This window comes from Nilaparvata lugens, chromosome 3 (genome assembly GCF_014356525.2).
Source record: "Nilaparvata lugens isolate BPH chromosome 3, ASM1435652v1, whole genome shotgun sequence".
Lineage (NCBI taxonomy): Eukaryota > Metazoa > Arthropoda > Insecta > Hemiptera > Delphacidae > Nilaparvata > Nilaparvata lugens.
In genome coordinates, this window is record NC_052506.1 from 91,061,620 (window position 1) to 91,083,682 (window position 22,063).

The 22,063-nt window shown below is 35.2% G+C and overlaps 1 protein-coding gene across 3 annotated transcripts in view; it reads left to right on the forward strand.

Annotated features, from left to right (window-relative positions):
- The first annotated feature begins 9,553 nt into the window (after positions 1–9,553).
- The window catches only part of LOC111047415 (protein Mo25), a 41,428-nt gene continuing 28,918 nt past the window's right edge, over positions 9,554–22,063 (forward strand). Inside the window, exons 1-3 of one of the 3 annotated variants that reach the window (XM_039425030.1) lie at positions 9,554–9,867; positions 10,213–10,324; positions 11,319–11,486. In XM_039425030.1, coding sequence (XP_039280964.1) covers positions 10,223–10,324; positions 11,319–11,486 — 270 coding nt within the window. In that variant the 5' untranslated portion in view covers positions 9,554–9,867; positions 10,213–10,222. Of the gene's footprint in view, positions 9,986–10,196; positions 10,325–11,318; positions 11,487–22,063 lie in introns of all 3 variants that reach the window. The other 2 variants (XM_039425029.1, XM_039425031.1) reach the window with 2 other exon arrangements.

Genomic DNA, 22,063 nt, shown 5'->3' on the forward strand with positions numbered 1-22,063 from the left:
ATCCATTATTTAATTATTCATTGCAGGTGAAGTGATGATAATAATTATGGAAACAGCTCAGTATTTCTGTTACAATGATAATTTGATGAAAGCTTTGAGTGGGGATCCTATTTGAAGTGAAAGAATTGCTTTTCTATGACTTCAAAATGTGCCAACTTTATTTTTTTAAATGGGAAGGTTACTGCTTCTCTGTGAATTTTGATCCAACTTCACTTTTTTATCGGCATGTGATGATCCTAGGAAAAAATGTGAAAACCGCACATCAGTATCTCAAACCATTTCAGAGTTGTTTACGTTCGGAGATACTAATAAATCATACAAAAATAAAATGAATGAGTACAATTTTAAAAAAATACTCACCCATCTAGTTTCACTTTTCTAAGTGTTATAGTAGTATAGGACAATTATAGTAGCATCACATATTTAACACTTTGAAGAGAAAAGTTTGATCGGTCAGATTTTTGTAGGTACCAAGCCCTTATCATTTATTTCATTTTGAAAGATCAATCAGATACATCACCAAATTTAATATTTCCCCTGTAAAGGAAATATAAGGGTTGTTTCCATAATTTTCATTAACTCTACTGTACCACAGAGAACAGGACAGAGAACTCATCTAATGTTTCGCTAAATGGGTGACCAGCAGTGTGGAGGGGGGTAAAGTGGGTGACTAACAGTTAGTTCTTCAACTCGCTACGAGAGATCAGTACCATCGACAGGCCTTCCCCGCTAATTCAGAAATCCCCCACCAACAGTTGTAGTACTCTGTCACCTCCTCCCCTTGCTCCACTATTGTCATTCTACATCCACATTCAACAAAATAAAAACAAGTCACGATTGGCAATTATCCAATATTACTAGTAGATGATCGGCTTGCTCTGCTCTGCTGTCTTTTCAATTTTATGAAGCACACACTAGTACAGTAACTTCTCAGAGAGGAGAAAGGAAAATATATTTTCTGTGTGATACTACAGTACTCCATAATTTCCCTCTCAGTATTATCTCATGCTGCTGATATCAACATAAAAGCTGTTGTTCCTTTTCCAATATAGGTAATTCATAATAAGTTTGGAATTATTTTATTTCTATGAATTCATAAATAAATAAATGAATGAATGAGTCGATTCTATTCTTCTTCTTCTTCTATATGCCGGCTCCGCGACGGAGATTGGCGATCATCAATGCAATTTGGATTCTATTGACTGCAGCTCGGAACAGAGATGTTGAGTCAATGTTGAACCACTCTCTCAGGTTCTTTAACCAGGATGTTTTCCTTCTTCCAGGCCGGCGTCTTCCTTCAATCTTGCCCTCCATTATCAACTGCAGGAATCTGTACTTCTCATTGCGCATCACATGTCCAAAATACTGAAGCTTCTGACTCTTAATACAGTAAAGAGCCTCCACTGTAGTCCCAATTCGTTCCAATACCTCAGAATTCGTCACCCTTTCTGTCCATGAAATACGAAGAATGCGCCGATACAACCACAGTTCAAACGCCTGCAGCTTTGCCTCCAATGCTTTCGTTAATGTCCATCCCTCATGCCCATACAACAACACTGGAATGATGTAGCACTTCAACAAACGAATTCTAGTCTTGAGAGCAAGGTTCCGATTGCATAATACCCCTCTCATTCTGAAAAATGCAACCAGCAATAAGTATGGATTGTGTATGAATGTACGCAAAACAAAGTTCATGGTTGTTAGCAGAGAACGTGTTGAGGCAACAGTGAGAATTGCTGGTAAGTTGGTGGAACGTGTACAAAGCTTCAAATATCTTGGATGTTGTGTCAATGAGAAATGGAGTTTCGACCAGGAAGTAAGGAGTAGGATTGAGCAGGCAAGGGCAGTCGATTCTATTACTCATTGACAAATAATCTGATAATGAGATCCTTCCAGAATAATTTTTATCAATGATTAAATTGAGGCTCCATCAATTATTGTTATACTTTTTTTTCAATTCAAAGTGAAACTTCAAATCAAATAATTTATTATTAAATCACCATACCATCTATTCATATGATTAGTCCATTAATAAAAATTAAAGTCAAATAAAATTATTCTTTATATCTTCTGGATTAATTGTAACTTACTGGAAACTGGGTATACAGAAAAAAATATTTCATGCTTTTTTCTATTTGACTACTTGCTAGACAGCCATATTTATTTCTGAGTACAAAATTCATAAACTCAAATAATGAATAGATCACGAAGAAAACAGAAACCTCCATAATTTATTTCCTTTCAATAATATATTTCAAAGTAAAGAAATATAAAGTAATAAATTTGTTGACAGTGTGTGATATAATATATCCCAGAATTAAAATTCAATGGAATTGACGAATGCAAATTATATAAAAATCTGCATAATAAATAATTTACACATTCTATGAAACTTATTTAGTAATAGGCTATATCAAATAATAAATAGTCTATTATTTTTGCAATTACTATAACCTTCTATTAGCTATCACTATATGAAAAATTACTAATAACTACTGATACTATTCTAGCATATTATGATAATATGCGGTTAAAAGAATTTATCTTTTTTCTATCTGTATGAACTTGTGACCCCCGTGGTTCAGAGAACTCGCTCAAGAACTGTTTTGCATTGTAATCTTTAAAACCCTCAACTTTTGATTATACAGAGTTTATGAAAATTAATAAAGCTGCTAAATATTCCTCTTACAATAATAATTTGACAGCAGTTTCCATTGGGAATGTTATTTGAAATGAAAAATTACTCTAAAAATATTACTCTGTCGCTTCAACATCTTTGACACTCATATGGATCCAAAATCATTTTTTTTAACGTTTGATACATGATTTCGATACATAGTTCCAAGAGAAAATAAATAGCCAAAACCGCAAATTGATAATTATATAAACCCATATCATTTTGTTGATACAAAAGTTGTAAAGTATAAAGAACCAGCTAAAATCATATGTCAGCGTGTGTGATAGCTCCCAAATCAACTTTAGTAGACAGTCTACTAACTTTGCTCCCAAATAACCTCAGTTGATGTTACGAATGAATGAATGGAAAAACTGTAGTAATTGCATGCAAAGAATTCTTCAGCTGACGAAATGATAGATCATAACAATTTTTTTCTTATGCACTTTCAATGTTATTTTTATATCCTGAAAAAGGACGAAAGAGTGAGTCAATTTGTTGTCCAACGAACTTGACCTGTAAAAGGGTTCGGAGAATACAAGTTCATAATTTGAGAAGATTGATCAATTCTTTCTAAAGTTATTGTAGAACATACAAACAGACGGACAACGACTTTGTCCTTCAGTAAGTCAAAAGTTAAAACTCATGCTAGTTCAATAATTAGTCTATACAAAACCACTATAAATGAACAAAATATATTTACTAAGCTTAATTTATAATGAATACCAATAGAATATATGAGCCCAAAGTTAAACAATAATATTCAACATTCCACAATAACATCTATATTCCCAACAAGAATAGAAAATACTTCGAAATTCATCAGTCCTTCAATGTTACGAAAAGCAATACTATGAAAATGAAAATACAGTTGAACCTCTGTATAACGAAGTCGATTATCCCGTGAAAAAATTCGCTGCTGAGAGGTATTCGTTATTGAGAGGTTCTGTCAAGAAAACTGCCACGATCCTATGGATCTTATATCGTATCACGGCGGTAAATAAATGAATATGGTACATAAAACATATCATCGCAAACGTAGGTAGGGTACCTATTAGGCCAATATTAATATAAAAAATTTAAAATTTATGCTGTTGAAAAAACATGTTTCTTTAATATTTGTAGAATCTAATAAGTAAACTCACCAATTTATTTCCAGAAAGCTTGATTTGTACTATTAGTAGAGCTTAATCAAAGTACATACTCTGTAGCAATATTTTTCAACTTTTTACACTACTATTAGATGGAACGCAAAATATGGTTAACTACACTATAAATACTAGTCTATAATAACTCAAATTTCCTATTTTTTTTTGTTTTATATTTGCAAAAGTGAGTAATATCGGTTGGATTTTGCATTTGAATAAAACATCATGTTCGATAAACGACTCACATCTATTCAAACAGTCGGACATGTCTGGTACACTATTTTTCAGTTTTAATCCTCGCCTGATAATTTTGAAAGCCTCTAGAACTTCTTGATCTGGCGGATTCTTTTCCTCAGGTTCGTCACAGTCATCATTATCATCATCATAGTCAGTTCAAAGAATTGTGAATGTGTGACAAAAGCGAGAATGGGAAAGTCCAGTCGTTCACCTGCCTGGTCTACAATAATGACAAGCTCTTGGAATTCAATTTCCGACATGTGTTTCACCCTCTATTGACTGTCTACCACTCTATCTTCTTCCTACCTGAATTGCCATTATTGACAGTCTGAAAGTCTATTGACCTCTCTGCTGAAACTAAAGAATTCCTTGAAAATGACCGTCTGCTTCCTATACACACTGCACTTTGTATGTGGAAGTCAAGAGAAAACTTTGTTGCTGAGAGGTCCGAAATTCGTTAAATAGAGGTAAATAAGCAGCAAAAACTCTAAAATGTCATGGGACCAGGTAAAAATTCGTTGTGTAGAGGATTTCGTTAGGTGGAGGTTTGTTATAGAGAGGTTCGTATTATTAGTTTGTTCAATATCCTACAGTTTATAATAGACAGGCCCTTATTGACAATTACTTGCGAATAGCTCCTTGAATAACAATGTTTTGAAATACTATTGTTCACGTAGGCTTCAGCAACACCTTTCTGCAAGAAGGGCGTTGGCAGATGTGCGTGTGTCAAACTGGTTGGAATCTACAATCTACAAATTGACACCCTGGCTCACTAGAGCAACTGTTCAAAGGTAGTTTAGAAAGAATAGCTGTCACGAAAGGCAATTCATTCATTTTAAACAAAGACAGCTCATTATTTGTTATTACTATTTTACGATTTACTATTTGATACAGTTAACTTTTTGTACAACAATGTGTAAATAAAGAATTTGATTTGATTTGATTTGATGAAGTGGAGGATGATCTCCGGAGAATGGGACTGGTGACATGGAGACGAAAGGCATGTGACCGTGATGTGTGGAGGGCTCTTGTGCGAGAGGCAAAAGCTCACATCGAGCTGTAAAGCCAAAAGAAGAAGAATTTATCATTAGTACCACGACTGGAGTCCTGGGTACACAGTAATAAAATTTTGAAGGAAAATCAGGCAGGTTTCCGAAAAGGGTACTCGACAGCAGATAATTCATTTAATCTTATTTCATTGGCGGAATTGAAAACAGCAAAAAAGGTGGTAAATTATATGCCTTCTTTGTGGACTACCGGGCTGCATTCGATACAGTGAATAGAGGAGCTTTGTTTTATAAATTATCATCTATGGGAATGTCCACTAGGTTTCTTTCAGTAATAAAGAGCTTGTATAGTGGCACAAACTCGAGTGTGTGGTATAAGGGTAGTTTTATGTTCTACAATTTGAGACAAGGTAGAGCGCTCTTTCTCATATAGATTTTCAAGTACACCTGATAACAATGCTCCTTGTATTTTGGAAAATACCTTATTTTTAGCTTCAATCATCACCAGCAACTCCATAATCTTGTCATAACATTGAGAATTCGCACCATGATATAAGTTCATTAGATCATGTTCTATAAGAATGAACATGAGTGATACTAATACAAAGAATAATACTAGGGAAAGTATCTTTGATTTCATGATTTTTTCAACAATCTAATCTTACACTAGGATCATATTCTCCCATGAATCGTTTTCAGCAACTAAAAGAGGAGATTATGTTCTAAAATACAAGATCAAGTATTTTTCTATAATTTATCTGAATATAGAAATTGGCCATTTCTTTGTGTACTGGAAAATGAACCATATATTTTAGGTATATTTGGGCCATTCTGTATCTTGCACAAGGAAATCTTGCATGACAAAATTGGACTTCTCTCATGTATCCAAATTTGATAATTCAGATCTACAATATAAAATGCAAGCACAGCCCCTTTTGATGTCTATAGTGACTGAACTATAGTAACTGTAGTTTTTTCAAACACCACTTGTGAAATAGGTGGGGGGGGGGGGATCGGGGCGATCCGCGCCTGTCGCCACCTTCTATAGAAGATAGATATGTGACTCACGTTATAACATTATAATTAGTCCAGTCAATTTAGACATGAAAAAGAGGCAATATTTTATATTCATTGCAGTTCTGATTTTTTAGGGTTTGTATGCATAAGAGAAGTCCAGAACCAATTTTCGCATGCAAAATTTTCTTGTACAGAGTGGCCCAAATACCTAATATGTATGGTTCATTCTCCAGTTCTGAGCTATTACAATCAAATCCAGTCATTGGACAAAAAAAATCGTCTCTCTCCTTTTTTACTGTACATAAAATTCAGAATAAAATGAAATCATTCAGACCTCTCTAACTTCAATCAGTTCTATCCTACAGTTTTTCCAAAACGAGTAGAATTTCATGGAAAAATCAATTTTGATAAATCTTATAGTATTTAATCAACAATATCTTCCGATTGTCACAATTCAAAAATGTATAATTCAACATCCTACTAGGCGTAATTTTGTGCTCTACAATCTGAGAACAGGTAGAACGCTCTATCTCAAAGATTTTCAGGACACCTCAAGGATCGAAATTTCATTCATAACTTTTGATACAATTTTCGGATCTTCCCGTACGCTCTTTCTTTTCGGCTTGTGAAGGTAGTTGGAAATCATATATCATGAGTCAAGTTCCCAAGAGAAATGGGAAATTTTTTGTTGAGTGTACACTGTACTTCAACCCATATTCCATACACAAAATAATGACAATTTATTTATTCAATGCTGCATATCTTATGAAATAATTCAGATATAAAATCAAAATCTAGTCAAGGATGTGAGGAATTTCCTCCTCTTCTCACTCCAATCAATACTTTCGATTTCAATACCATTAGAAAGTTGCAACCGATTGAAAAAGTGAAGATTAAAGTTTTACCATTTTTTCGCAATTCCACTGTTAATCAAGAGTCTCTTAAACGAGGATCATACATCATAGAAACTCATGATTGGTTCTAAATTTTATCCTATAGGAGCTCAGTTACCTTAAATATTTATCTTCAACTACTGTTTTCCATCTTAGAACTACCGAGATCGTGAATATGAGGAGAATATCTTCAATCTCTTGATATTTTCAAGTGATTGAATCGTACCGTGCGTCCAAGTGAACTATGAATAAAAATGATAAAATCAACAGCATTTTTTGCGTTTCAAGTTTATCAACACGGTCGGAATTGATTAGCAGATTCAGCCACAAAGTTTCTTCTAAAAGGTCATGAAGATTATTTCAAAATCGATTTACGATTTTAGTTTTGCTCTTTATTGCTCTACTTATAATTTTGTATTATATCAAGCAAAGGAAATACATTTACGACAAAAATACACATACATAATAACAGGGGTAGGTAAATCTTTTTAAGAGTATCAATCAATTTCCTCCTTATAATATACAATGAAACTGGATGTTATTTTACTGAATGCTAAGAAGATTATAACTCTTATAAGTTTATAATGAGAGAAATTCATTGAATTTTCAAATTACTCCCTCTTCCCCAATCTCCCGCTAGACGGCTAGCCTAACAGCATTTAGTTCATATGCAAAATTAGAACTTTCCACTATGGGTACAGTCCATGAAAAAGGTTGACAACCATTGGCTATTCAATGAAAACAAAAAGCAACTGAAATAATATATTTTAAGGTTAACAATCTTTGGCTATTCAATGAAAAAAAGTAACTGAAACAATATTATTGTTAATGAGCAGTTTTGACATCATTTATTAAAATCATTTTAGAACAATAATAGAGAAATATAATGCTGCATTACACAGCACCTCAAGAACATGTCATGATTAAAATTATTCCATGCTCTTTCTCAATTTTTAAGTTCAAAATCGCAATATTATGGATTAAATTAGATTGATTTAAATTTTTTCAATTATTGAATTGAAGTACATAATGTAATAAAGTTTGGATTATATTATATTTTTATAATGGACAACAGTTTATCTGGCTACTCATTCACTTATTGTTTTCTAGTTCTTGTTGATTAGAAATAAAAATTAATCCTCTTTGTCACTGGAGACGCAGCATTCATGCGATCTGGAGAGTTGAGAGTAGCAAGTGATTAGAATAAGAAAAATGAATGTCTAGTCTATGTATTATTAGCAAAACAATGACATGCATGCATGCCTCAAGCCATAAATCCTGTCAGCAGTTGTTTTGTTGGGGGGAGAGAGTGGTGTGAACTGGTTTGTTGGAGAGGGAAGTGTAGGATGCCAATGACTCCCCACTACGTCCCCCTACAACAATACTAATCAAGCTCAGACAGAAATCGTCATTTGCGTATACAAGCGCTTTCTACCGGTATAAGTGATACTACACATTAGGCGAAACAATAGTCGGTAAGAATGTTCCCTCTGATCCTTCTCTGTGACTGTACGGTATATGACTCTCAAGGAGTTTCACAGAGTGAAATCGACTTCAAATTGTCATCTTGGTTCATTTTCTGAGATAGGCTACATCAAAGTCCTTGAAGGGATAAATGCATCTTTAAGGTCTATGGGCTACGTAGCCTTAGGTAAGTGATTTTTATAGTTCTCATCATTCGCATGAGATGAGGTGTTGATTGATGATCTTATCATTGTAGAGTACCGTAGCCTATAGTGCGGTCCACGTTATGATGACAGTATTTGATCAACTTTGGTTTTGCTATCCTTGTCTATCATTCGACAAAGCCGGTGGTTCTATCCTTTTCTAGGTCCACAACAATGCCAATTATGTTTTTGACAGTGTAGAAATATAATTAATTAATGCGGAGAATCGGCATCGCTATTCTTCTATCTTCATCTACTGCCATTATAACGTGGACCTCACTATAATATCAAAGTGAGGTGAAGATTCAGTTCCTTGAAACGCGCCCAAAATCTACAATGAATACGGTAGGCTTATTATGGGAGTATGCCTACCATATAGGTACTGTTAATAATTACATTTCATGTTAATCGAATAACTTAAATTTAATTTTCAAATCTACAATAATATTACGGTAGGCTATATTATTGTAGAAGTCAACTCTCCAAAATATAAGTTTATGTTTCATAGTTATAACTGTTCTCAACATAAATTATAATTATAGCCTGTTCTATACAACCTCTTGAATAGGCTTTGAGAAATAAATTTGAGATTAGCCGCCAAAATTATTACAAATTTTTTGCTAAAATTTAAACACTAGTCTACCTATAAATAGTACACTGAATCTTGCTTAATTGAAGATAATTAAAACCACAAACAGGGACTCCTAACAATTGTGTAAATAAATAATAAAAAAATAGCATAATTCATTATTGCTGATAAAATAAAAATTGTTTCTATTAAACATAGTAAATCATAATATTTTTGTTATTTAGTAACTGCGTACTTCTTCTCTGTGCTGCGTACCCCACTTCTATATACCAAAAGTTATCACATAGAGGTCGCGCAAGTAGCTTTTTGCTAGTTTGCTGTAAGTCGTCTACGTATCTTCTGTGATTCTGGGAAAGCCCACTGCAATCGAGATCGTGAAATTTTGAAGTATGGATGGAATGAAAACTGTGAAATCCTATTGATGTGTGATCTTAAACCTGTGATGTATGCAATTATGTACATTAACAGGAAGTATTTTCAATTACTTTAACATTTTTGAAAATATCTTGACAGTGTATTTAAACTTTATTATTTGTTATTCGACCGTCTACAGTTTGTGTTACTTCAGTTTTCTTTTTACACTGAGATAATTTTTAATGGTGGTGTGATACTTCGTTGATCTGTACATCTAACAAGTGAGATCTAATTTTCTACGTTCTAAATCTACTAGTGGTAGAAAAATCAATTAATTCATTGGCATTGATAGATCTTTTACTTTTTCGACGTTTTATATTGAACATATGTTATGTACAGGTAACCATATTTCAACTCTGTATTTTTTCATCAAGTGCCTTGAAAAAAATCACAAATTTGGAAAATCATTCAAATGAATGTTATATTTAAGCTTTTAGATGCTATTTCAAAAATAAACATTCAATTGACATCTTTTTAACTTTGAACTAATAGAGTTGTGATTGAGATCTCTTGAGTATTGTCTATGCTTAACCCATTTATTGAAGGTTAGTTTTGCTTTTTTGCAGTTTACTCACAATGCCTCTCTTTGGAAAGTCTCAAAAAAGTCCTGCTGAGGTGGTTAAAGCATTAAAAGAAGCAGTAAACTGTTTGGAGAGAGGTGACAAGAAAGCAGACAAGGTAAGTTTTAGTCAATTAATTTTTCACTTGAGAATTCAGTTCCCATTACAGAAGTCCCAAGAATACTTTCTTGCATTAATTAAGTGTTTTCTTGTAGTTGATTTATCAGAAATTTCGTGGCTTACATCATTTTTATCAAATCCTACGGTTTATTCATTAATTTAAATTGGTGGTATAGGCAACACATCATAGAATTGGGTGACAGTTCCTTACTTGGTGTACTTATTATTGATATTGAAAATATCGAATACAGCACTATTATACAATGATAACTGTACACTGTATTTTGATTAATATTATACTATTAGGAAAAGTTCCGTATATGGTGTATTTATTCAGTATCGAAAATTTCAAATTAACACCATTACTTATACAATGATGACTGTAAACTGTCTGAATAATATCAAAATATAATTGGCCATTCCAAAGAAAAAACAAACCTCGTTAACCTACACTTTTATCTTAAAAAATAACATTTTAGGTTTTGAACACATGTGTGATTTGATATTTTGATGCACTCAATATCCATAATAGGTACATAAGGATCTGTAGGTACACAAGGCCGACTGTAGCCTACCCAAAGGAACAACAAGCACACTCCAAACCTGTCTGTAGGTCTACATTTCCAAAATTTTTATAAATATCAATAATTTTTTTTCCACTTGAAAAAATCAATTCTTCCTTATGAATTACGGTACATCTTATTTTTATGATCTTGAAGCCTAATCGCTTATATTTACTCACGTAATAACTTGGCTGAAATCCCAGTAGTAGCCTTGCAGTTATGTTCGTCACACCGTTAAATTAATAAAAAAAGAAAACCCGTAATTTTGCCTGCATAATTATTCATCAAATTTCTTCAGAAAAATCACCATTATATCAAAATGACACTGTTAAAACCCAGACATTTTTATTTTTTAATCTTAACAGTACCAGTATCAAATTCTTTTCAATTTCTTCAAGTAACTTTATTAATAAATTAAATTGATTGCAGGCCCAGGAAGATGTGAGTAAAAATCTATTACTAATAAAGAACATGCTGTACGGCACTTCAGACGCGGAGCCTCAGACCGACATTATAGTTGCTCAGCTGGCTCAGGAGCTCTACAACAGTAACCTCTTGCTTCACCTAATTCACAACTTGAATCGGATCGACTTTGAAGTGAGTCAAGATCAATTATCATACTATTCTCTCATTAAATTAATAATTGATTTAAGCTCAATAATTATATAATTTTTTATGATCGAGCCTAGCAAGAACTTTCCTACTTCTGACTTGAAGGTCGAGTCGTTGCCCTGTTGTGTGTGTATGTTCGGCAATAACTGTCGAATTCTTTCATCAATCAACTTCAAATTCTCAACACATTTTTTGCATCATTATACTCGATCAGTATGAGGATATAATAGGATATATTATCTTGGAAGTGCGCTAGAATAAAATGTAGTATTCTACATTCTTGTACTGGAAGTAAATTTTGTTATCATGGCGAGTCTGTTGCTTAAGCCGCCATTTTGTGAGGTTTCTGTTATACCATTATCCCACTTAATAGACACAAATGAGTGCAATGGAGTGAGTAAACTAGAGAAAAAGTTGCAAAGAGGAGGAGTGTGTGTGAGAGAGAGTGATAGAGTGAAAGGGAAAGTGGGGGATTGTGAGTGAGGAAAGCGATAGAAAGAGAATAAATAAATGAGAATTGAAAATTATCAGTTCAAAGAGAGATTTATAAAGAGAGAGAACGTGACTGAAAAATATTAAAACAGCCAGTTTTACACAATTATAGCCTAATAATATGATATTGAATTGGATTCAAGCACATGACAATAATATTGTAGATGTGCTTTTTAATTGTCACTATATTTATTAAAAGTTTACATATTAAGCAAGATCAAAATAAAATAAAACATATTTGAACATCTCTCATCAAAATCCAACTTAAAACTCAACTAGTTATTTTCTCATAAACAGTTGGTTACCAAAAACAATCACCCTGGCAACCACCCCGGTCCACATGATTAGTGTCCATGCAGGCCTTGCCTACATCACTATCCCCCCCCCTTAGGGATGTTGGTCTCCAATATCCAGATTTCCTTGATAAGGTGCTAGACGATTAATGTGTACAACCTTAGGTTTGGCTCTACCTCCAGTTTTCCTAATCCTATACACTACATCATTTTATTCTCTTCAGAATGTAGTATGGGCCTTCCCATGCTCTTTCTAATTTTGAGCAAATTCCTCATATTCGCTTTGGGTTATATAGCCAAACGAGTTTCCCTTCTTCAAGTTTTGTTTCTGATGCTGCCAAATCATACTTTATTTTTAGTTTAGTACTGTACAAATTTAGATGTTTTCTGGCGATTTCATGAATTGTTGAAAGATGATTTTCCAAATCAGCAATGTATTCCATCCGATATTTTTGTTCATCTGGTGGTCTACCAAACATTAAATCTCCAGGGAGTCGAATCTCCCTCCCATAAAGCATTTCTGCTGGTCTCCAACCAGTTGATCGGTGTACGGCTGAGCGGTAAGCCAGTAAAAATAAAGGAAGTTTCATATCCCAATTTTTCTGATCTGATGAAACTGATTTTCGTAGAAATTCTCCTAATGTCTTATTATGACGCTCTACCATTCCATTAGATTGTGGATGAAGTGGGGTTTTATGTCTTTTTTATCCCTAACAATTTGCAAACTTCTTGAAAAACATTTGATTCAAAATTTCTGCCTTGATTACTATGTAGTTCTAATGGCACTCCAAATCGACTGATCCAATTATCTATTATCATTCTGCCAACGGTTTGGGCCTCTTGATTTGCAATGGGGTATAGGCTACTTCTGGCCACTTTGTGAAGTAATCAATTATCACCAACAGATATTTATTACCTTTAGTAGTCACTGGTAACGGACCGGCAATATCCACAGCAATTCTTTCAAAAGGGGATCCCACAACATTTCTTTGCATCTTTCCTTTGAACCTTTTCCCTGGTCCTTTACTTGCAGCACAGGTATCACAGCGCCGACACCACAACTCTATATCTGCTCTAGAATTGACCCAATAGAAGCGCTGCCGTATCTTCTCTAGCATCTTATTAGTTCCAAAATGACCACCAGAAGCGCCACCATGAATCTCTTCTAAGACTTCTGGTACCCTTCTATCGGGTATGACTTTTTGTAGAACCATAGAAAGACCATCTGCCGATTCTCATTTCCGAAACAGTACTCCATTAACAACCTGCAAAGAATCCCATTGGGCCCAATAGCTCTTGTAGATAGCACTTCTATGTGAAATTTCAGCCCAAGCTGGTCGCTTACCCTCTTCTTTAAAAGTAACCAAGTCTCCAATGTTGCTGTCGTTGATCTGGTCTTTCCTGAGCATTGCATCACTCCAATAATCGTCAGACTCTATTCTAATTGCATTCACTATCAGAGATTGTTTACTTTCAATTTTCTCACAATATTTACAGTCCTGAAGACATGGTCTCCTTGACAGCGCATCAGCATTACCATGTACTTTGCCTCTTCGATGTTTTATAATAAAATTATATTCTTGTAATCGTTGCTGTCTGACCTTCCAAATTCTTGAAGTTAAACAACCATTGTAAAGCAGAATGATCTGTTCTTACCCTTGACCATAGAAATATTTATGAAAATGTTCTAAACTTGCTACTACGGCCAATAATTCTTTTCTTGCAATTACTTTCTCCTCCTTGTTTTGAATTTGTGATAAAACTCCACCAATACCGTGTTACTAGCATCTGTGTCCACTACAAATGTACCTCCAGGTATGGGATATGATGAAATTGGAGCTGAGCATAAATTACTCTTTTATTAAAAGACTTTGAAACTCTATCCGTCCAATAATTAAACTGTCGTTTTTCTTCAGTCAATTCTGTAAGAGGTTTTGATGAATCATGATAGTTGGGAACAAAACGTCTGTAAAGGTGCGTACAGACTTTCGCTCTGCTCCGCAACCGAACGTCACTCCAGCAGAGCGATTGATGATCGACCGGGGTCCAAGAGTGGTTCGACCGGGGAACGCGAGAAGATCTAATATCTTCCGTAACGTTGATGATGGGTGTGTGGGAGGAGCGACTGTGGTTCGATGGTGGTACGAGGGCGGTACGAGGGAGGAGCGTGCTCGGTGCGGGTCGGAAGCGCGAATATGTGTACACAATCCTAGAAAACTTCTCAGTTCAGACTTATTTGTTGGAATTGGCCAATTTTGAACAGCACTCAATTTTTCTGGGTCAGTAGCTAAGCCTTCTCTTGAGACTATATGACCTAGATATTTCACTTCAGTTCTAAACAGGATACACTTCTATGGAGATAGTTTCAGGTTAGCTGTTTTTACTTTCCTTGCCCTATTACCATAGGTAAGGAAAGTATTTCTTTCCAAAAAAATTTAAGGTACCCTAATTTCAAGTTTTCTATACGTTTCAAGGTCCCCTGAGTCCAAAAACATGATTTTTGGGTGTTGGTCTGTGTGTGTGTGTGGTGTGTGTGTGTGTGTGTGTGTGTGTGTGTGAGTGTGGGTGTGTGTGAGTCTGTGAACACGATAACTCCATTCCTAATTAACCGATTGACTTGAAATTTCAAACTTAAGGTCCTTATACCATAAGGATCCGACAATAAGAAATTCAATAAAATTCAATTCAAGATGGCGGAAAAAATGGCGGATAATTACTAAAAAAACATGTTTTTCACGTTTTTCTCGAAAACGGCTCTAACGATTTTCTTCAAATGTATACCATGGATAGCTATCTATAAGCCCTATCAACTGACATGAGTCTCATTTCTGGGAAAATTCCAGGAGCTCTGTAATATTCTTGAGAAAAATGGCGGATAATGACTAAAAAACCATGTTTTTCACGGTTTTCTCGAAAACGGCTTCAACGATTTTCTCCAAATTTATATCATAGATAGCTATTCATAAGCCCTATCAACTGACATGAGTCTCATTTTTGGGAAAATTGCAGGAGCTCCGTAATATTCTTGAGAAAAATGGCAGATAATTACTAAAAAACCATGTTTTTCACGATTTTCTCAAAAATAACTCGACCGATTCTTTTCAAATTCATACCCTGTATAGTTATTTATCAGCTCTATCAACTGGCATGAGTCTTTTTCCTGGAAAACTAATGGGGGGTCCACCCCATCCTTGAGAAATGGACTTTGTAACCTCCTTCTAGTGCATGAGGTAGGTAGGTAGAGCAGTTTATAAAAAGAACACAGTCATAGTTTAGATATTTCATCTGTAGAACAGCTGTTTTGACGACTTTTGAAAAAATCATCGAATTCCACAATTTACACAAAGGAAAAAGTACTCTGAGAACAATTATAAATACACATATAAAGTTGTCTGATCGTAGTTGCAAATATTTTGCCGCCAATCGTCATTATGTTATTCCCCTAAATTATTCTCGTCTAAGAATGAGGCTTACAGTTCAATGAGCAAGGAAAGTTGTGTGAGTGTACCACACCAGATTTTTTAGTACAGAAAATACCTTTTCCAAGTTATCCAGATGTTCTTCAAATGTCATTCCCATTACAATAATATCATCAAGATAGACTAAGCATACTTCCCAAGACAGACCACGAAGCACCATATCCATTAATCTCTCAAATGTTGCTGGTGCATTAGTAAGACCAAATGGCATGACATTGAACTGCCATAAACCTTCCCCTGTTGAAAATGCTGTCTTCTCTTTATCATCAGGATGTAATGCCACCTGCCAATACCCGCTTTTCAGATCAAGTGTAGAAAACCACTTGGAACCGGAAAGTGTATCTAAGCTGTCATTAATTCGAGGGAGTGGGTAACTATTTTTCTTTGTAACTTCATTCAATTTTCTGTAGTCCACACAGAATCTCATACTGCCATCTTTTTTCTTAACCAAAACTAATGGTGATGACCAAGGGCTGTGTGATTCTTCAATAACATTCTGTTCCTTCATCTTTTGCAACATATCACTTACTTCTTGTCTTTTTGCGAATGGTACTCCTCGTTGTTTTATTGGATGAGCATCTCCAGTATCAATTCTGTGATATGTGAGGTTAGTATAACCCATATCTTCATCTTCAAAAGCAAAAATGTCTATATTCCTTCTTAACATTTGTTGAGCTGACTGTCGATTTTCATCTGTCATATATTGTTCTCCATCAGTCAGTAATTGATTAATACACCTTTCAACTTCATTGGAACTTTTCTTAAATCTTTTGTTATTATTGTTTTCTCCAAGTACTTCAACATCATTACAATTTGCCACTGCCTTACCTTTCTCTATCACTTTCGGTTCTTCAGTAACATTTGCAATGAGAACGGGAATTGTTTCAGTTTTTCCGATAATTGAGTGTCCAGTCAACAACCCTCTATTATACATGCTCTGGTTAGGCTCAATTAGGTTTGTCTCATTTTCCAACATTCTTTCAGGTTTTGTCATGACCAATACTTCTGAAAAAGGTGGTATAAGTTCCTCTTCTATTGTAAACAGTCTTATTTTGTTACAAACTTTCTGTTCTATTGTTTTGTTTTCCTGGTGATGATTTAAATGCATATATTCATTATCAAATTTAATAACATTCCTGGAGATATCAATTACAAATTTATACTCTCTCATAAGATCTAGGCCTAAAATGAAAGTGAATGAAGCTGCTGGGTTTTGTCTTGGACAGCAAACTCAGCTGGAACAGTCATATACAGCAAGTAACCAGTCGACTCTCCCGCATTTGCTTTCTGCTGCTCAAGATGAGGGGCCTGGTGACTGAGAAGTACCTGATAATGATGTATCATGCGCTCTTCCATTGCCACATTACCTATGGCTTGCTTCTGTGGGGTCATTCAGCGGGGGCTGCTGATGTGCTGAGACTGCAAAAGAGGGCTATAAGAATTATAACAGGCAGTGATCATCTTGCCCACTGCAAGCCCATCTTTGCTCGCCTTGGTGTACTGACTGTCTTCAGCCATTACATCCTCCTGTGCTTGGTGTATGTCAAGAAGATACAGCATACTCTAGCTGCCCGTAGTGACATCCACCGCCACAACACCAGGCGCAGTGAGCTGTTGGATATCCCCAGGAGACGCCTCCACCGATCACAGGCCAGTTACAGGATTTCAGCCCTGAAATTCTACAACAAGCTGCCTAATAGTGTGAAGCAATTGGATGAGGCCGCCTTCAGGAGAACCATCCGGAAGCTACTGTGTGCAAAGGCATACTACAGTGTAAACGAATTTATGGGTGACAATTTGAATTTTTATTGAGAGCGTGAGCACTGGATCACTGCCATCTGAACTGTTACAGTTTTTTTTTCATGTGTTTGTACGTGTTTTGATTTTTTGACGCCATCGATCCCACAATTGTGGGTAATGGATGAAGCTGAAGGTATTAAGGAAATCATCCATTATTGATGCAACGAAAACGGTAGCTCTTATTCTCTTTCGATCAAGATATAAGACAATGTCAGCTTTTCCTTGTACAGGGACGTTTTCTCCAGAAGCAGTTTGAAGAACAAATTTTCTTTCTATCTGTTTAACTTTTGAACAATCAATTAAATCTGGACGTATGATTGATGATGTTGCTCCTGTGTCAATTATTGTTACCAAACACTCTTTTCCTTCAATTGTCCCATTCGTGTGTAAGTTGTTCCCATTCCTTTTAATTATAGTAACACTACCAATTTCTTCTGAGGTCTCATTGGTAGCAGCTGACATTCGCCTCCCAATGTCAGCTGAATTTAGTTTTCCTTCTGTTCAGTGTTGTTTAGTGGTTTTGCTACTGACTTATTTTTCGTAGGTACAAATTTACAGTATCTCTTCGAATGTCCTACTTTTCCACAGTTCCAAAATCAATTTTCACGTTTTTGTTGCGGACACCATAATTGTATATGTCCACTCTCTCCACCCAGCCAACACTCTAAATCGTTGTTAGTTTGTGTCACTTCATCCGTATTTAGTACTCTACTCTGGCGAGTTGGTAGTACAGCATGATCTGCTCTCTTAGCAGCATCCTATGTCAGAGCTTGGGTGAGTGCATACCGCATATTAAGATGGTTCCCAATCAACAATGACCTCTTTATTTCGTTATCACGAATCCAATCTATGAATGTTTGCGTGGCTAAATGTTGTTGAGTATCGACTGGTGCAGAGATATAAGCGATTTGAGCCAACTGCTCTACATCAGCTCCAAATTCTTGCAAACTCTCACCATTTCTTTGATAACGACTTTTCAGTTGACACCTGTATACGTTCTGTAAGTGGCCATCCCCATAGCGTTGTTCTAGTGCTAACATTAATTTATCAAAATCTAATTTTTCACTTGATAAAGTTTTCAACAGGTTAGCAGCTTGCCCTGTCAAGGCTAACGTCAAATGTACAGTTTTCTCTTTATTGGTCCAATTATTAAATGTAGCCGCTGCTTCGAATTGTATTTTGAATATGTTCCAAGAAGAATGACCATCGTAATTTGGTAGTTTTACTTTTTTCATTATTTTTCTCTATTGTATTGTTAGCAGCTAACGTTGGAAGGTTACTCTCATCATTTATAATGTAAGTTCCCTCATTGTTGATGCCATCATTGAATATAATATATTCCATATATAGTCCATTATATATTTATATATATATATTATATAGTCCATCAACATTAATCTCATTCACCAACCTACCTAATTTTGCATTGATTGTTAAAATTTGTTCATTTGTCTTATTAGACAAGACCTCGACTGTATTGTTCATTTTAACAATTTGTTCATTTGTATTATTAGACAAGACCTCAATTGTATTATTTAAAAGATTCATATCTCCCCTTACAACTTCTAATTCATTTTCAATTTGCTGCCTTTGTTGAATTGAATTATTACTCAAGTCTTCTATTTTATTGTTCACAGCCTTCACATCTTTCCTTACTAAATCTATGTCTTTTTCAAATCCCTGTTTCAAGTTTTGTCCCATATCAGATATAGATTCTAGCATACCTTCCTTAAGTGAATTCACCATCTCGTTGAATGCTTCTATCTCCATTTTCAATCTTTTTCGAGCTTGCTCTTGTTTTCATAAAAAATATTTTTTTTAACCAAATTTTAAGCACAATTTTTCAAGGATTCAATCTCACTTCCGACACCAATGTTGTAGATGTGCTTTTTAATTGTCACTTATTTATCAAAAAGTTTACATATTAAGCAAGATCAAAATAAAATAAAACATATTTGAACATCTCTCATCAAAATCCAACTTAAAACTCAACTAGTTATTTTCTCATAAACAGTTGGTTACCAAAAACAATCACCTTGGCAACTGAGTCCACATGATTAGTGTCCATGCAGGCCTTGCCTACATCAATAATATAATATGCTTCATTCGATAATCAACAGCGTGACTAACAATTTGATGAAATGAGCTATTCATCTATCTGTTGATCTGATGTAGCATGTTGGCAACTGGGTCTGAAATAACGGATAGTACAGGAACAGAAGCACAAAATACTCAAATAATCACACACAATTTATTTCAAACTCAATATCATAAGATTATGAAGAGACAATATCATGAAAATACAAGAATTAGAAAGAGGATGGAAATAGAGTTTGAAGAAAGACTGAAAGAGAACGATAATGAGAATATAGCTAGAGGGACAGATATCTTGGATAGAGAGAAAGGAAAAGTGGCTAGCTTTTTGTAGTAGAATTGCAATAATTCGAAACAAATTGAGTAAATTGATAAAATAAAGAAATTCATTTCAACTGGGGAAATAATAATACGTACCAGCATAAAGTAAGTAAATATTATTCTGTGATCTCTGGTACCAGTTTGGAACAAACCAAGGCTGAACAAAATGCGTAACTCCATCATTGGGAGAGAGAGGGGATTGTGAAAAAACTTTCTATCAGTTTTCAATTGTATTTGCAATAGAAACGTCAACGGAAAACGATTTATTTCGGCAAATATTAGCACTGTCTCATGAAAATTATTGCAACAACTTTTTCGTGCAGCCTTGCAATAACGAATTCAGTCTGACTGTTTACTGTAAAATTCATGCTTCAAATCGAAACCAATTTCTAAACCAATGTGTGAGTATTTGCTCGTACATTTGAATGTGTATGTTATAACACTGGTTTGCGTTGTACATTTGTATATGTATGTAATTTTGTATTGTATCTACGTTTTTTTGTATGTGTGAAAATATTATTCTGTTATACCATTAAGTGGGAGGAGACTGTCTAGCTGGGCCAATGGCAGGCGTTCATGCCCTTGACCAATAGCAGTACTCGCCTACTAGTATAAATTCTGCTGCTCTTATATTTGGGCTAGTTTTAGTTTATCAGAGATTGACAATGGTGTAACAACCGAAACCGGTCTTTCTATCAATAGAATCTGTGGTTTAAGACAATTTCTTAGTATTTTTTTTAAATAAAGTACGTAGTAATTTATCAATTAGAAATACAAATCAGCTGTCAACTGAATTATTATTTGCATCAATTGATTGCAAATCAGCTGTCTGCTGGATTATCAATTATCCAATTCCTCGATGAAGAACAAGGCCATTCCTGGGTAGATGGCGTCAGTCAGTAGGCCTACAGTTTCAACATGTAACATAAACTGGTCAAACAGACCACACTCTACACTTGATCGAGATGGCAGTGTTCCAGATCACATGCGAAAATCGATCTTCATTAAAAAATTCATTGATATTTTATAGACTCTTGAATCAGCCACTTGGACAAGGAAGACCTGAAGACATCCACTGTAGGCTACGCGCCCTCAACGGCTCTGATAAGTGGTTCAAGTTGTTAAACGTAATTTATAATTGAAATACTGTATTGAAAGGAGTTGATGATTAAAAAATGTAATTGATTAACTCAGTTGATTTTATTCAAAAAAATCTTCAGGGTTCCTCACCAAAGACAAAGACAGTGTACACATACAAATTTGTCCTTCTCTAGGAGGGCACTTGCTCTCTTTTATGAAGTTTTGTAATGCTGCTCCTCACATATAGCAGTAAAGCCAGGATGTAGTGTCCACAAACTGTGTGGATGCCCAATCTGCAGAAGATCGGCTGGCAATGTGCATCATGCTTGCTATAATTATGTGGTGATTCGAAGAGCTTTCTCTTGGAGCAGTAGAATGTCTCTGGCATGTGGCGAATGACCCCAGATGAGGATACCATATTGTATGCGGCTACCAAAACCTGCATGGTACAACATCAACAATCGCTTGATTCTCAACAGCGCTCTCAACTTTCTGAAAATATATATGACCCGTAACTTATGCAAACTCGTTATTATAAAGCTGCGTTTACACTTGACATTTTGCGTTTACATTTTTTTAATAACTTAGGATAGGGCCACACGAGCGCACTAAGTGCGTCCGTTGCAACTTACTTTTTGGGCCGTCGCCAATGAGCGCCAATGAGTGTGGTGCGTCGTCAGTTGGCTTTATGCAATGGAACCAGATGAAGCAATAACTTTTGCTTGTCAACTCATGTCTAGACGTGCGTTCTAGCATTTCTACGCAGTTCAAAAATCACCGTCCATTACGACTTCTGTTACTTGGTACGCACGTACCTCGTGTGTTGTCACCAATTCACTTTCATGTATTTCTACAATGGACGTCAAAAAATACGTTGCAACAGACGCACTTTGTGCGCTCTTGTAGCCCTAGCCTTAATCCTTATAGATTCTATTAGATTGAACATAACTTATCATACACATGATGAACATAATATGTGTTTGTCAGGTTCCATTGAATCTAA